The sequence below is a fragment of the Clavelina lepadiformis genome, chromosome 6 (genome assembly GCF_947623445.1).
Source record: "Clavelina lepadiformis chromosome 6, kaClaLepa1.1, whole genome shotgun sequence".
Classification (NCBI taxonomy): domain Eukaryota; kingdom Metazoa; phylum Chordata; class Ascidiacea; order Aplousobranchia; family Clavelinidae; genus Clavelina; species Clavelina lepadiformis.
This window is the reverse complement of record NC_135245.1, coordinates 15275105-15290277: the sequence shown is the minus strand read 5'-3', so window position 1 is coordinate 15290277 and position 15173 is coordinate 15275105. Positions and strand designations below refer to the sequence as shown.

The 15173-nt window shown below is 37.9% G+C and overlaps 1 protein-coding gene across 1 annotated transcript; it reads right to left on the bottom strand.

The window, feature by feature from the left end:
• Positions 1–5739: 5739 nt before the first annotated feature.
• Positions 5740–9516, bottom strand: LOC143461997 (chromaffin granule amine transporter-like). The gene is made up of 9 exons (XM_076959973.1): positions 9346–9516; positions 8827–9165; positions 8386–8562; positions 8109–8245; positions 7880–8036; positions 7623–7770; positions 7389–7555; positions 6303–6442; positions 5740–6170 (listed from the first exon to the last, which is right to left on the bottom strand). Exons 1-9 carry the CDS (start codon positions 9464–9466, stop codon positions 6147–6149), a joined length of 1410 nt encoding a protein of 469 aa, XP_076816088.1. The 5' UTR covers positions 9467–9516; the 3' UTR covers positions 5740–6146.
• Between the last annotated feature and the right edge of the window lie 5657 nt (positions 9517–15173).

Here is a 15173-nt window from a genome sequence, read left to right as displayed (position 1 = left end):
AAAAATTTGAAGGTAACGTCCCATCTTCAAAAACATCACTTACTTGTCCAACGTAGTACTGCACACTTTTTTTTGCAGAAAATTTGACCAGTACAAATTCACCTTCTTTAATGTCACTTGGTTGATTAACCTCTATCATTTCTTCATCGTTTGTTGTACTCCCGTCTGAGCAGTCCTCTTCATCTGATAAGAGTGGTGGCGGTGCTTCGTCAGGGTCAGACTTTGAAGCATTTATCAAGCGTTTACAAATTTTCTTACTTGTCTTTTTCTTTTTTCAACCTGTGCCATAAGTTCCTGTTTTTCAGGGGTGTCAGTTAAAATCCTGGTTCTTCCGCGATTTATGTTGGATTTCCTCTTTCTGGGAGCAGCTTTTGTAAATGGCCTTATGCTTTCAGGTGTGACATTCATAGGATGATCAATTGTTGATGGTGAAGACCTATCATAGAACATGTTCCAACTAACCCCGTTAAAATTTTTCCAACTAACCCCGTGTGCATATGGTTGAGAAAACTTACTTTTTATGTAGCCACTAAACCAGGTAATTTAATTGCCTCTGCCTTTTCTGGTACCATGGCACCTACGGTCAATATAGACTAATCAACTTTCACTTATCTCTCTAGAGCACTATGTTACACTATATTTACCAACAAGCTTGAATTTTAGTTCAAAGTGTAAAAAACAGAAAAACGTGTACAACTCTTGTGCTTCTGCTCTGAGACCAATAAAATTAACATGGCGAATAGATAACATCGCTGTCAATCACTAAGAGGCAGTAAAGATTTACAAAGATGTTCGGGGAGTACAAAAACAGCGATGTTTCAACTAACCCCGTGTTCAAATCACTTCCAACTAGCCCCGGTCTCCTCCTCTCCCCCGGTCTCCTATCTGTAATCTGAAGAGGCTGCTGCTTGTTCGCACAAATGACTGAAATTTGATTTCGATGGAGCAGGTTGCATCATGTTGTTAAAATTTCCAGCTTGCTGTCGCTCTTTCCGCCATTTGATGCGTCGATTTTGGAGCCAATCTTTACCTAAATCTTTACTAAATGTTTACCAAAAGACAAAGCACCACATTAGTGAAAAGTTTTATTAACTATAATTACCATTGCAAAAGTAGCAATAAAATGGAACTTCTCCGTGTCTGAGCCACCTTCAGGTTCAATTGTCTTGCCAGAAAGTATCTTTCGTTTTCGACCATGTAATGTTGCTTCTCGAATTCACGCTCTAGGCCAGGGGCGGGAAACTTTTTTGGTCGTCGGGCCTGATATGAGAAAATAAAGTACTTGGCGGGCCGGATTCCTGAATCGATACATTAATCGTGTATTTATCCACCTATACAAGGAATAAATCGTATTTAATGTAAACTTTAAGTTTTAAGCATAGAGACCAAAAACAGTATTTAATGAATTTATTAATGAATAATGTACTTCAATAGCTGCTGAAATCAAAACTGAACTGTCTGCGGGCCGGACCCGGCCCGCGGGCCGTATGTTGCCCACCCCTGCTCTAGGCAGTTTAGTTGTTCCGACGTGAAGATCGTAAGTATTTGTTTGCTTTTATCGGATTTGGGAGACCGACAAAAACTATCAACATTGCTTTGCGTTAAGCGTTGTTCGATCGGTGATCCGAAAGCCTAACTTAGTGTAAAAAAGGATCTGTACAAAAAAATCCGCAAAGGAAACGAAAATAACGTGTTTAACCTTTGTCCTACTGCATAATTTTACACCGCTAAAAGGCGGTATGGGTACAATTGTACCCATATACATTTTATATTGAAATTCCCAAATTAGTTATACTTTTTGTACGGTGTGCCGTATTTAATGGTCCGAATGTTTAAATACTGTGCTCTACATAAGTATCACACGTGTTGTTAGGCCACGTAGACATTGAACAACGTTATATGATATGTTATCTTTGTGACGTCGATTATACTCAGAAAAACAGCTCATTATGCCCCTGTCCTCAACTCCCATAAATTTCCGCTGATATTGCATGGCATTTCACCGATTCGAAATTTAGCATAGATTCTTTAGCATTTATTGGCATCCTTATTGTTGCTGGTGTACGCAGAAATAACAAAGATAATCTGGAAGATATGTGGAAATTAGATGCTTTGCCTCTTGTACGTGCAGCTATGTTTCGAGATCGCTTCAAGATGATGCTCAGATTTATTACATTTGACAACGAAAATACCTGTGCAGAGCATGTGTAGAAAGATAAAGCTGCACCAATACGAGATATTTGGCTCATGCTGAATAAAAATTTGGAGAGAGCCTACAAACCACATGAATGTATCACCATAGATGAACAATTGTTTCCATATCGAGGACATACTAAATTTACACAGTATATAATTATAAAAAACGGCTAAATGTGGCATCAAGGATTTCTGGGCTCAGGATGCATCAAACTCCCACCCGCTACATGGTCAGATTTATGCTGGTAAACCAGCAGATGGTCCCGGACAAGTAAATATTGGTGAGCGAGCAGTTCCGAACCTGGCTTGTTTGTATAAAGGCTCTGGAAGAAATGTCACCACCGATACTTTCTTTACAGGCACAGCTAGCTATGTAATGAACACATGGGACATGACTTTAGTTGGAACAGTTAGAAAAAACAAAAGGTTTTTGCCTAGCAACATGCAGCCTGCCAAGAAAAGGGCTGTTTACTCGACCAATTTCGTCTACCATCAAGATGCAAGAGTCTGTTGATATGTGCCAAAGTAAAAAAATCGGTCGTGCTCTTCTATCATCCATGCACATGACTGGAGAAGTCGAAGCGACGCAATCAAGCAAACCCTAGATAATCAAGGCTCGGAAGCTCGCTCTGCCAACCGGATGGTGATGAGAAACCGTTTCCTTCGAGCTGCAGTGGAAATGGTTCTAGGACGGCACACTGCGACACCGCCAGAAGGCGAACTAACTCCAAAGAACCCCATGGAAGTAATGGAGCTACACCGATTGTTGGAAATTGCTATGTGGCAGACACCAGAAACAAAAACGACGAAACACCAGGAAAAGCTGCGTGGTTTGCGTTCAGCCTGTTTGCGACGAACACTCAGTAACAAAAACAAAGTGCATTACTTGTGAAACGGACTAAAACCACCTCGATTAAGTTTTCTTTCATATTTCTGTACCAAATAAATCATTTCTGTCATCTGTTTCACTCAACATTCGAAAAATTGTCTTTGTGTTATGTATTCCGGCGTCATTTCGATACAAAATGTGTAAGGGTACAATTGTACCCATGCCGCCTCTTAAGGGTGTAAAAACAACTCGATCCTCTATCTCGGTAACGTGTAAAGATTTTTTGCCGAAATTTACTCTGCATAATCTAACACAAAGATGTAGAGATGTCAGGAAATCTCAGGTCCCTCAGGTTTCTAGAAAAAAGACTGCCTTAATTTAAAATTGGAAAGGATACAATTGTACCCATGCAGTAGGACAAAGGTTAAAAACTACAGGCTATTTTATTATTTATAAGTATTGACCACATACTAAACGCAACTTCAAGTATAAAACTAGCTCCCACTGTGACTTGCTCTCCGGTCTACCGGCGATTTCTGTTGTGAGCCCGGTCCAAAGCAAAGGAAAAGTAGGGAACGGCCAGCTTACGATGGTTGTCATCGAGAAGATCGCAAAACCATTGCTAGCAAGATATGGATTGGCCATCTGATCTAGATTGTAACGTTCCATGTAGGTTTTGTAGAATGTCGATTGGAATGTGTATGTACTGTCAATTCCTGGGAGAACCGGCTGTATTACTGGATTGCCAAAGAAATTTCCTAGGTGAAGCTGCGCTGACGACGTTACCATAAACTTGTAATGAAATGAATGTTTATCGTTCCTTAGCCTGTAGGGACGACCACTTCAATTACAATGTTTGTCTGTAGAATTGCTTAATGTCCTCGAAATGAAATGAGTCTCAGGTCGTTGTTTCGCTTCTCTTAATCTTAGAATCAATTGTATACCATGACAACTGTATAAACTGGTTATATTGTTTGTTGTTTAAACGATTACATTAAATAAGACATTGTGACAGCTACATAATAAAGTCGACCACTTTCTATGGTTAACTTCGTAGACTGTGTCGCAACAAATAGCTATAAACGAAAGAATAATTCACGTCACGATTTATAACGACACAGGAAGTCATGCATAGACGACACGTAACGCAATGCTTTGCTTTGCCGATTTCCGTATTCTATGCGGCATTTGATTTGCAAACAATTGTATAAAATCATCACAAACTGGTGACATGTAAGATTCCAACGACTTATTTGGGCTTGACGCTCGCGTCTTAACACTACCAAGTGCTTGAGTCTGAATTCAGGATGATCTTTGCTGCAATTCTTGGAGTCCTTCGATAAAATTGCGTCAATGGTGAAAAGAGACAATTAACTTTCTCTTTTCTTCTTGGACTCCGGTTGCTCCTCTTTCGATTTTGGCACGAACTCCAAGGCTGATATTTCAGTTCACGGTGACTTAATGGATGCGCCGCCAGACGACCAAAATGAGGAGAGATCGAGGTTGGAAAGACGAAGATACTGCAATGGCTGTTAGTACGTGAAGTTGAAAATAGATAGCCTATTCCTCTGTAGTGCTGTCATAATAATGTAATGTATTTGAATAATTTTCTCTTATCTCTATCAGGTTGACTCTTCACGAAGCACTGTATGTAATCGATCGTTTCATCCTATATAATCAGTTTGGTCTCAGATATTAACTAGAAATGCTTTAGCTAAACTAAAAAAAATATCTGTGAGGATCTTTGATTTTCATCAGGAGATTCATTTGGAAAAAAGTTATAGAGAAACTCTTGTTAATCTACTCATAACCAATACTTTTAGCTTATTTCATGCCTAATATCAGACAATGTAAGATTATTGTTTTCTTGTTTGGCTGTCTTTTCTTTTCTGGGATGTACGTAGGCTAACTGCCTAATCACCAGGCTTGTCCATGGGACATTTTTTTCTGTTCCATCCCATCCCATCCCATGCCATCCCATCAAAATACAATTCAATAAATGTTATTAAATTTATAGAAATTTAAGTCTAATGTCTATTAGAATTGACTACATGTACAAAGAGAGATACAAAACGACAAAATTTATTGACTTTGTTAACTTTAAAGTTCAGAAAAGTTGTCTATCTATGACAATTTATTATCATTGGTACTTATATTCCGAGTCACTGTGCTCATTTAGCAAATTTTCAATGCCATGGGAATTGCAATTCGTGCTGTCCCATCCCATCCCATCCCATGGGACATTTCCCATGGGATTCCCGTGGGAATCCCATTCCCATGGACAAGCCTGCTAATCACCCTAGTGCAGCGGTTCTTAAACTTTTTTGAGCGCGACCCAAATCTGAGTTTCATGATCACCTCACGACCCAAACCTATGTCGCGACCCATTTTAATGTCCTATAGACCTATATTATATTATATTAACCTATGTCGCGACCCACCTATGTCACTATGTCGCGACCCATTTTCTGACCCTCCGCGACCCATGTTTGGGTCGCGACCCATACTTTAAGAACCCCTGCCCTAGTGTCTATACTTATATATATCTTATAACTTATATGTCTATACTCCCTATATCTATACAAAACGTTATTCAAATAAGAAGCAACAAAGAATAAGACAGCGGAGACACATTTTCGTACACTGTAATACTAATCCACATTCATTTGCTCTGCTTACATTGTATTAAAATATTGTCCTGACTTTATGGCCGAAGCTACATACACATATACAGAGGTATAGGATTCGGTGACATCATATCTGCTTTCTGCATCGTTTTATGAAAACGGAATGTCATACTTGGCGTATTTTTCCAAATTTGAGGTCAGTGCAATGCTATACGACGATAGGCTACGATACAAGACACAGAGTGTAGAATAATGAAAAATGGACAGCTACAGGCTTAATCTAAAAATTTTAATTTGCGCTTAGTGAAAGGACTAAAAGATACTTAAAAATAAACACCGATTTTTTGTATTTAGCTTACAGTAATATACAAATTTTTAGACACTTGTCTAGAAGCAAACTATCATATGGAGTCTAACTCTAAAATGTCAATCGCTAACATTTTCTTGTCATGAAGGTTGTCAATTCAAGTTTTGGCATGCCATGGCGTCCAAGTTCAATCGAGTTCATCAATGAGGGGCTTGAAAAAACAGTATTTTACTAAAACAAATCATACTTTTAAAATATATACGTATAGCTTGAAATGAAATGAGTCGCTAGAATATTGGCGAAAAATTCAAACATTTATTTCTATGTCATAAAACAAAATTACCTGTCTTTCGCTTTGAGGATGTTTAATTGCATTCTTTAACAATGCCAACAAAGGAGCGTAAAGAAGCAGCAGTATGAAGACTATTCTCAGGATCCATGGAAAATTAAGAACTTGAATTAAACCACCCAAAAGTAAAGGACCTGTAAGATAAACGGATAGTTCAGGGTGTCAACACACGTTTGGGCCCTGTCGGCAGCCTAATCTTATACAGTTCATTAGCACTTGCTCCATTTTTCTGTCCAAAAATGACATGAAAACAGTAGCTGCGGTGAATAATTTGGAATGTACAAATCACCAGAGGTCGGCATGCAGTAGCCTATACCTATATCGATACGGTAGGTACTTTTGGAAAAAAGTACCAAATCCCTTTACCGAATTACCTTTTTCAAGACATTTTAGTCGGTTCCGATACTCGGTACTTTTCAAGTGATCATTTCAAGGTTTTGAGAAATATGATTTTCAAAACTTTGTTTTAATTAAACATTAACGCAACTTTTGGCGTTTGCTGTTCTTTTGTCTGTGAAAGCCGCAAGGAGTGAGGTCACACATGTGTTGACCTAGAGTAACCTGTAGCTGGGCCTGAATTAGGGCAAAAATTATGCACTTGCAACAGGCGCTGTACAGTTATACAACAAAAACTACCGACACAGAGTACCGACAAAGTACCGAATTGTTTTTGTAAAACAGTACCGAATACCAGTAATCGTCGGTACACTTTTTGCCAAGTACCGGTACCGTTACTGATCCTGCTTTCTAAGTACCAACTGCTCTCCTCTACAAATTACAAAATCTCGATTTATGGTGCGTGTGATGTTAGAGTGACAACTCCGCAGCACAGATACGCAAAATAAATGTATGATGCCGTTTAATATACGTAATTATAGTTGTTGACGTTTTAAACATTAACTTGTCCGTTTGTGTGCGCCATTGACTGGACTTTTTGGGAACAATAACATTTAAAGGTACAGCCCCATCCTGTATTGCAGTAGTAGAAAATGAGCGATCTACATAGCATCCGCAACATGTTTTCTTCTACGTTTGAGAAAATCAGTTATGTAGTCTACAAGACTCTACATTAACGCTCACCTATGGCAAATCCGAAACAAATTGCTATATCAGCAATAGCGTAAACGCTTCCATATGTTGATTTGTGCCTGGAATCTACGAGATCAGCTAAGATTGGGAATATGTTTGCTTCTAAAAAGCCGTTTCCAATTCCAACCAAAAGAACCGGTCCAATGGTACCAGCAAAGCTGAAAATAAGCTCAATTTATTTTACAGAAAGGCAACTTTTTTCCTTTTTGTGACTTCTTTTCCGACCTCGTTGCAAAGGGTAGACATAGACATCCAAGAGAAGAGGATACAACACCGCCAAGCGCGAATGCCCATCGATAAGTTTTGGCGGGAATAAATGACATTACGTTGGTGGTAACGGCGTAAGCAATGCACAATGGCAAGTAAGCCAGACCTAAATATTTGTAGGTTTAAGTGTACTTTATTAAGCACAACGTTTTAAATGACAGCTGGCGATACGATATAACAATGTGACGATCTTTCAATTAATATTTCACGCATACCAATCAACCATTTGGGAGATTTAAACGTTTTTATCAACCAGGCCGGTAACCCAGAGTTTAGAACTCCAAAAACTATGTTGACGAGCGAAATTGACGATGCAGCCAAAAGAATGTATGGATCTTTAAGCAGAATCCACATCGAAGGAGCTTCGTTATTCTACAAGAAAGTTTTTTAATGTATTTACAAGGAGTAAAGCCTCTTCTATACATGGGTAAACGTTATGCTTACCGCATGTATTTTTTCAATCTTCAAAGAACTGTAACACACTTGGCATATTCCTGTTAGGATTGTTATGCCGGCTAGCAATAGAAATGTGGCAGGTTTTCCAACAAACGCGTTCATTACACTTCCATATGGCGGGCCGGCTTATTAGTCGTAAACACAGCCATTTGTAAATAATACCGTAGGTGTACCATATAATCATTGAGTAAGAATAGTGCTTTTCGTTCACATGTTTCGGTTTAGAATTTAGTGTTTAGTTTAGAGTCTTCAAAACCTGACTTACCAACCAAACCAATCCCAATAGCGCTTAGGCATATCCCAATCACTTGCCCGCGTTTCTGCGGATCAATATAAACGCTTGCTAGCATGGTCATACCACTAGACATAGCACATGATGAACCAATACCCTGTATAGCTACCGAAATCAGCAAGACAGCGTAAGTTTGACCCAAACCAAAAGCTGAGCAAAAATAAAAGATTTCTTATACTATTGCGCCACATACATTCCTTCCGTGAATTGGATAGTGGATACATATAGCAAAACCACTGATAACGCCTGAACAGAACGCATTCTACATTGTAGGCCATCATTTACAACACTGCTATATAACGGTTCTAAGTTGCGCAGTATAACTAACGCATACTCATTAGTCTTTCATCAAATCAAGAACTTATACGGTCTACATATATTAACTATATATTACTATACAATAAGGCCACTTACTAATTGCTGTAAAGCATATGACTACAAGTCCGACAAAGAGAGGTATATGGTAACCAATTCTGTCAATTAGTGGGCCTACAAAAATGTTGGCAATAATCTGAACAGCTGGTTTGGCGGCAATAACCGCGGCAATTTTGACGCTCTGTGTAGCAAGATAGGCACTTTCTAGCTCTTTCATTGGTGGTTGAGCCGTCGCTTCAACCATGAAAGTGGAATTTGAAAAGGCTGGTGTGTATGAGGTAGCTGTACTTATGTCGTGGACCTGATCTACGTGATTCTGACTGATTTCCGGGTGCTCCTTCAAATGTATTTTCCATAAAAATGGTGGTACAACCGGAACTGAAAAAAAACACAAACGAAATTTTATATTTAGCGATGAGTAAATCAACCTGTAAAAGGACACCACTGCGAAATTTACTACAGATTATATTGCAACTATTTAGTATTCATACACAATCAAATGTCTAATTATTTCCATAAGCAAGTTTTTTTAAGTAAATATTCTTGTCATATGCTCACCAATCGCTAGCAGGAGCATGTAATCGATCAGCAGCGTTGTCGAGACTATTACAACTGCAATTACCTTGGACTGCCTGGCTTTTTTGAGAAAATCCATACAGCAACTACTTGTTTTAACCATCCTTTCAAATAGCTAAAAACACTTATAAATTAAATTAATACTTGTGCCTAATAGCCTATACACTTAATATCTGCAAGTAGGAGTCAATTTGCTGAATTCTAGCATAATTCGTTAAATTGCTACAGCGTTTTCGTACTTGCGCACTGGATATCGGGTGCTGTTTATAAAAGATGATTTAACAAAAAAACCCACCACTTAGGGACAAATTTTTACCCGACAATTAGATTGGACAACTTAACTAATGACTTCTATTAAGTAGTTTTTTACAAATTAACTGAAGCGCCGAAAAAATTTGTCCGAAAATCGCAGGTTTTTTGTTAATTCTTTTTTTACGAACAGTGCCCCATAACTGTGCTAGACAAGTGACCTACACCGGATAATCGACTAAATAGACAGCATGACCTCAACAAAAGTCATCAATTGCATTGGTTTTGCAGCGAAGGACATGACAAACAAGTGAACGGAATGATTACATTAACCATGTGGCAAAAAGACTAAAGCAAATTTGTTTGCTTCATTAATTAATTGCTATTCAAAGTGTTTATTAGAAACACACATTGTAATATTGTAAATTACTGGAATTAAAGTGGATGTTAATACAATTTAAGTAAACATTAGGTGTATGGGATACAAAGAATAATAAAGGCAAAGTAAGCAATGTTAGATTTTCTTAAACAATTTCACATAACGTCAAAAAAAATGTGTTAAAAAATGCAGATGTTCTTAAACTTTTATTAAGTCGGTGGTGATTGGAGGACGGTTTTCAACGGAAAATGAAGATTGATATTATTTATGGGTGGCAATTAATTAAGTTTTTGGTGCGCAGAACAAGACGTATAACGGTTGTGAGGAAATCATGCTGAAAATGATAAACCTAAATCTGAGATTGAAGGACTTCTTCATGAAATGTGAAGGGCGAAACAGTCATCAATAAGGCGGTGTGATACTTCCGTCTCACCAAGCTAAACGCCTTTTCTAAAACTATAACGTGGATTGTGACTTTGCTAGAACGTGTGTGATGTGATAATATAGACCAGGGGTGGCCAACCAGTCAGAGACTAATAGCCTCACTTCTTACTGTGTTAACCGCAAAGAGCCACATGATACACATTATGATTTATGACGCTTTTTCTTATTACGTCATAATACTGCATCAGATATTGTTTCAGTTTGATCATCTTTATTCTGGGTCGAAATCTGATGCAATCAGTCATTATTTAGCAAATATCAATTGAAAATTAGCCAGTAGAGATTACTTTTCTGTATTATTTATCTGCCTAAAATGGGTAAAATGTGCTCTCTTTCGGAGGTTCAATATGAACGAAAGAGCCGCATAATTCCGTGCAAAGAGCCGCGGGCTGGCCAGGCCTGATATAGACGATCTATATTCTATAGTAAGGCCTCGTCATATCTATGAAAAGTATTAAGTTACCGAAAAAAAAGGTCTTAAATATTAATTATATTAGACGGTTTTGAAATCAGGGAATAGTGTCACATCGGCAAATATCAACAATATTGCGGTTTCCTTATATGCTTACGAATATTAGCAGCAATGGAATTACAAGAACAAAATACATACAGAGAATAACTTATACAGCAACAACGGGAAATATTGTTATCAAAAAAAACCTTAGGCCTACTTATAATAACAATGGTAATTGTAAATGGTATTAGCACTTTACCCCAACTATACTTCGTTCCTGCAATTGTCGTATATTTTGACCTTAAAATATATAGGCGAGCTAGAAGATTATGGGAACTTTTGACTCGCTGACTGAATGTAAAATTTTTAGTCGTAAGTTGAAACAGTGTTTCCCAGCCATTTTGTGTTCGAGTATTCCACGGCGTTGCCATCTACCACTGATGTGAGAGAAAGCTATATCCCTCAAGTTGTCATTACAGCTGTGTCATCTTTTAAATTACTGTCTTATCACTTGGAACCTTTTATAAATTCTTTAATGTTTTATTATTTTATTTCGTTGTCGGTGATGCTGGCACTTTTGCTATGTATTTAAATCTACAATTTTGTTTTCAAAAGAGAGATCAATTGAACGTTCCAATTGTGAAGTTGTATAATGAAAGTAGATTTTCTTCTCATTGTTAAATCTACCGGTATTTCATTTTGCGGTGCATCATTACGTAAAACAAAACCTAGCAATTTATATGCTTACTTCACGTAGTCTACACCATTAGGTTTAAAAGATATGTGTTATTAAACCTACAATGCTTCGCCGTAATAGAGCTGGTTTTTCTATCGTCTATCAGATAGCGGATCTATTCCATCTGCTCCTATCAAAACTGTTTGCTCCAGCAAATAAGCAAGCCCGACTTAATTCTTAATTAAGTCAAATTTCCAGAAATTACAAGACGCAAACTTTGCAACTTGTGAGTGTGGTGCGGAGAAGCAACCGCAGTACATATCATAACCGGTTGTTCCATCGTGTCTCCGAGTCTGAATCATCTGCAAGTTTGGATGACAGCACCACCTAATGGCTGTTCGACTCATACCCAGACAGCTAGCTAACAACAACTGCTATTGCGACGATAACCATTGTTTAATTTGATAAATATGTAGGAAAAATATTATCTGACAAAACATATAGAGGAAAGCCTAAAGCTGTAGACTATATGGTTAACCGTATGTGTCAAAATTCGTTTTTTTTCAGCGCCTTCCTAGATTGCAAACGCCTTCACAAATTGCATGCATGTTTGTAATTCGCGAATGCCTATGTATGATAATTTAGCTGGCCGAAAGGTGCAAAATAACGAGTTCATAAATTGCATGCACGACGAATTATCGTGTAAGATACATGGCTGTGGTGGCGAAACGTTTCATTACTATACGATCTCGTAAATTGTGAACACGTTAACAATTTGTCAAGGCATTGGCATAACTTACTTACTCGTTGGACGCCAAGTCGTTGGACGCGTTATTTTGAACCTTTCGGCCAGGCAAAATATCATACGTAGGCTATACAAAGCACGGACATTCTTGTAAGTTGTGAACGCATATACAATTTTTGAACGCGTTGAAAAAAGCGAATTTTGACACATATGGTTAACCATAGTTATCCAACCTATACATGGTTGAATTCTTGAAATATATTAGACATTGATTTTCATAAAACGCTTTAGTTATTTGCAGGTTGACACTTGACTATTATGCTGAAGTTAAACTTGATTTGATAAAAGCAATAAGCATCATACCAGCAGAAATGAGCATTGCAGTGACTAAGCATATTAATATCGTTAGCTTTCGTACAGGATTACTTGACAGTCAAGCATATTTGAAGTGCATAGTTCAAGATTTAGGCTAATGTTCACATGAATTTGCTACTTTTAATTGTAGAATACAGTACTGAAATTTCCGTTCAGTTCTGTTCAGGTTTTAATTCGTTTGACAACAACGCTCACAGCGTGTTGTCAAACTCACGGCCTACCATTTTCCATTTCTCAAGAATTAATGTCACGAAGTAGCAATGGCTACGGCAATTTCAGTTGAAACATATTTTATTTACAGCTACATAATAGGCTACTGAGTACGTTCAGATAAAAATGAAATCACTCACTTAGAGCGTAACCTATAAGTTGGTCAAATCAAATGAAACTTACATTTTCGAAGTGTAAAGAGCTTTTCGGTTTAAGAACTGCAGCTGTAGCACCGTTTTTCTCAAAAACTATTAATTTGAATTTTTTCGTTAGTTTGATATTACCTGTGTTTTAAAGCGATACGCGTAGGCCTAACAAAGATCATAGCAGTTAAATTGGGAGACTTTGGTTCAATATGTTTCAGCAAACTATCCAGCATTTTACAGGTCCCCTTGTTCGGTTTATTGTTTCTTTGTTCGAAATTGATAAAATTGAGCCCACAATTCTTGATCATATACATAATACTTTAAACTATTATGTTAATGTAAATGTTTTTATTTTTCCGACCACAACATCCTAGGAAAAACTGAAACCAGTTGGAAAGTGGCGTTGTACAGAAGTATAAAAGATGTCTATCATGTAACAAACGTTCATATATAAACAGATTCTTAGGTAATCCAATTTGCACTTTGTGGACGAATGGGTTAGGTCGTGTTCGCTGATAGATGTTATTGTTACTTGAGCTGTGACTTGTGTGCTGTAAGGTAGGAAGGTGATTAGCGGCATGCTAGTTAGTCGCACAAATCACCAGCTTATGATGCCTGTAAAACTGTGAAATCTTTTAAAGTTTCGAATTTTCCATCAGACATCAAAGGAATTTTCGAGTCTAGGCTAATATGCACAGTCAAATGACGATACAATTTGAGTAGCTGGAGTCTAGTGTACAAAGGCTTCCTGTTGTTATGAACTTGTATACTAGACCCAAATTTTCTTGCATGGTTAAGGTGAGGATAACTCTAACACAGTGGTTCTCAACCTTCTGATCTTGGCGGACCCCTTTTGGTGCTGTCAAAGCAGTTGGCGGACCCCTGAAGTTTAAGCAAACTAAGGGTTCTGAGACTGCACTTAAATGTTGCTTTGCTTAGTTTTACTTAATAGTCTTGGTGCACAACTGCGCTATTCATTCACAATAACATCAAACTATGCGGATATTTTTGTTTATTTCAAAGCGTTATCTATACCTTGCTCACAACAAGCTGCTAGTTACAAGCTAAAACTGAGAAAGCGATTATGTGCAATCTCCAGCAACTTAAAATCACTGTATCCAGCTGTCTTCTAGTATAATCCGCAATCTAGTGCATCACAATAGGCCTTCCCTGCGGGTGATAAATCTCAATAAGCTTTCGTATTGTCCCATCACAATAGGCAATTAAGCAAATGTTCCAGCCTATTTCAAAAAGCAATGATAAACAGCAAAAAAATTTTAAAAACTCGTACTTTATGTTGCAAATTTCGAAGTTCTCAAGGACCCCCTGAAAACGTTTCGCGGACCCCTGGGGGTCCGCGGACCCCCGGTTGAGAACCACTGCTCTAACACGTCCAACATGTCACCTATTTAGCCTGCGCTTAGACCATCAATTGCCCCCTCTCTGCATGCTAAAAGAGGAACCGTGTTGAAACCATACAAAACACCTTTTAACAGTCTGTAGTACGACTAGCCTAGTACCTAAGCTAGGTTTGCTAGCTACTGTCAGTGTTATAAGCGGTTTTATTCTACTAATGTATTGCTGAAGCCTGCTGACTGAACGACGCAATTGAAACGTGAAGTCTGGAAATAGGGCAGTTAAAGTAATCTGGAAAGAATAGCAGTTTTTGACTAAAAATTGTGTGTGTAGATAACATAATTTTGCTGTGACCGCCTGTTCTGCAGATTACATCATTTTTCTGTGAGAACTTTGATGTGTCACAAATTTTTGACTTGACGTAGCCTAAGGATTATAGCTACCAGAAACCATATTTTGCATGATGATTTTAAACAAATTGGTGTGTTAATGTGCAAGCTGTTTTGCACCATAAAACTCCGGTGTGCATGTGACTAACTCTGCACTCTGGGTAATGGCGTGCATTGAAGCCAGTACATGTTCTATATTTATTATAATTACTAACAGCCATAGCGGAATCGGAGAACTTCGTCCGCGAAAGAATTATGCCATCAGTCAAAATAAGTTATGCCAATATCAATATTACACTAAAGTGATAGTAGTTTTAAAAAACTTGCCGACTTAAAAAATACGTATGTATGACAAAAATTTACATATGTCAAAATCTTCCTGGTGAA

Bases quoted from the DNA above. Each gene is read 5' to 3' on its own strand.
- LOC143461997 (XM_076959973.1), bottom strand. From the start codon at position 9,466: ATGGTTAAAACAAGTAGTTGCTGTATGGATTTTCTCAAAAAAGCCAGG. The intron at 8,563-8,826 runs GTAAGTGGCCTT...ATTTTTGCTCAG, and splicing joins CATATGCTTTACAGCAATTA to CTTTTGGTTTGGGTCAAACT. The intron at 6,443-7,388 runs GTGAGCGTTAAT...TTTATCTTACAG, and splicing joins TTGTTTCGGATTTGCCATAG to GTCCTTTACTTTTGGGTGGT.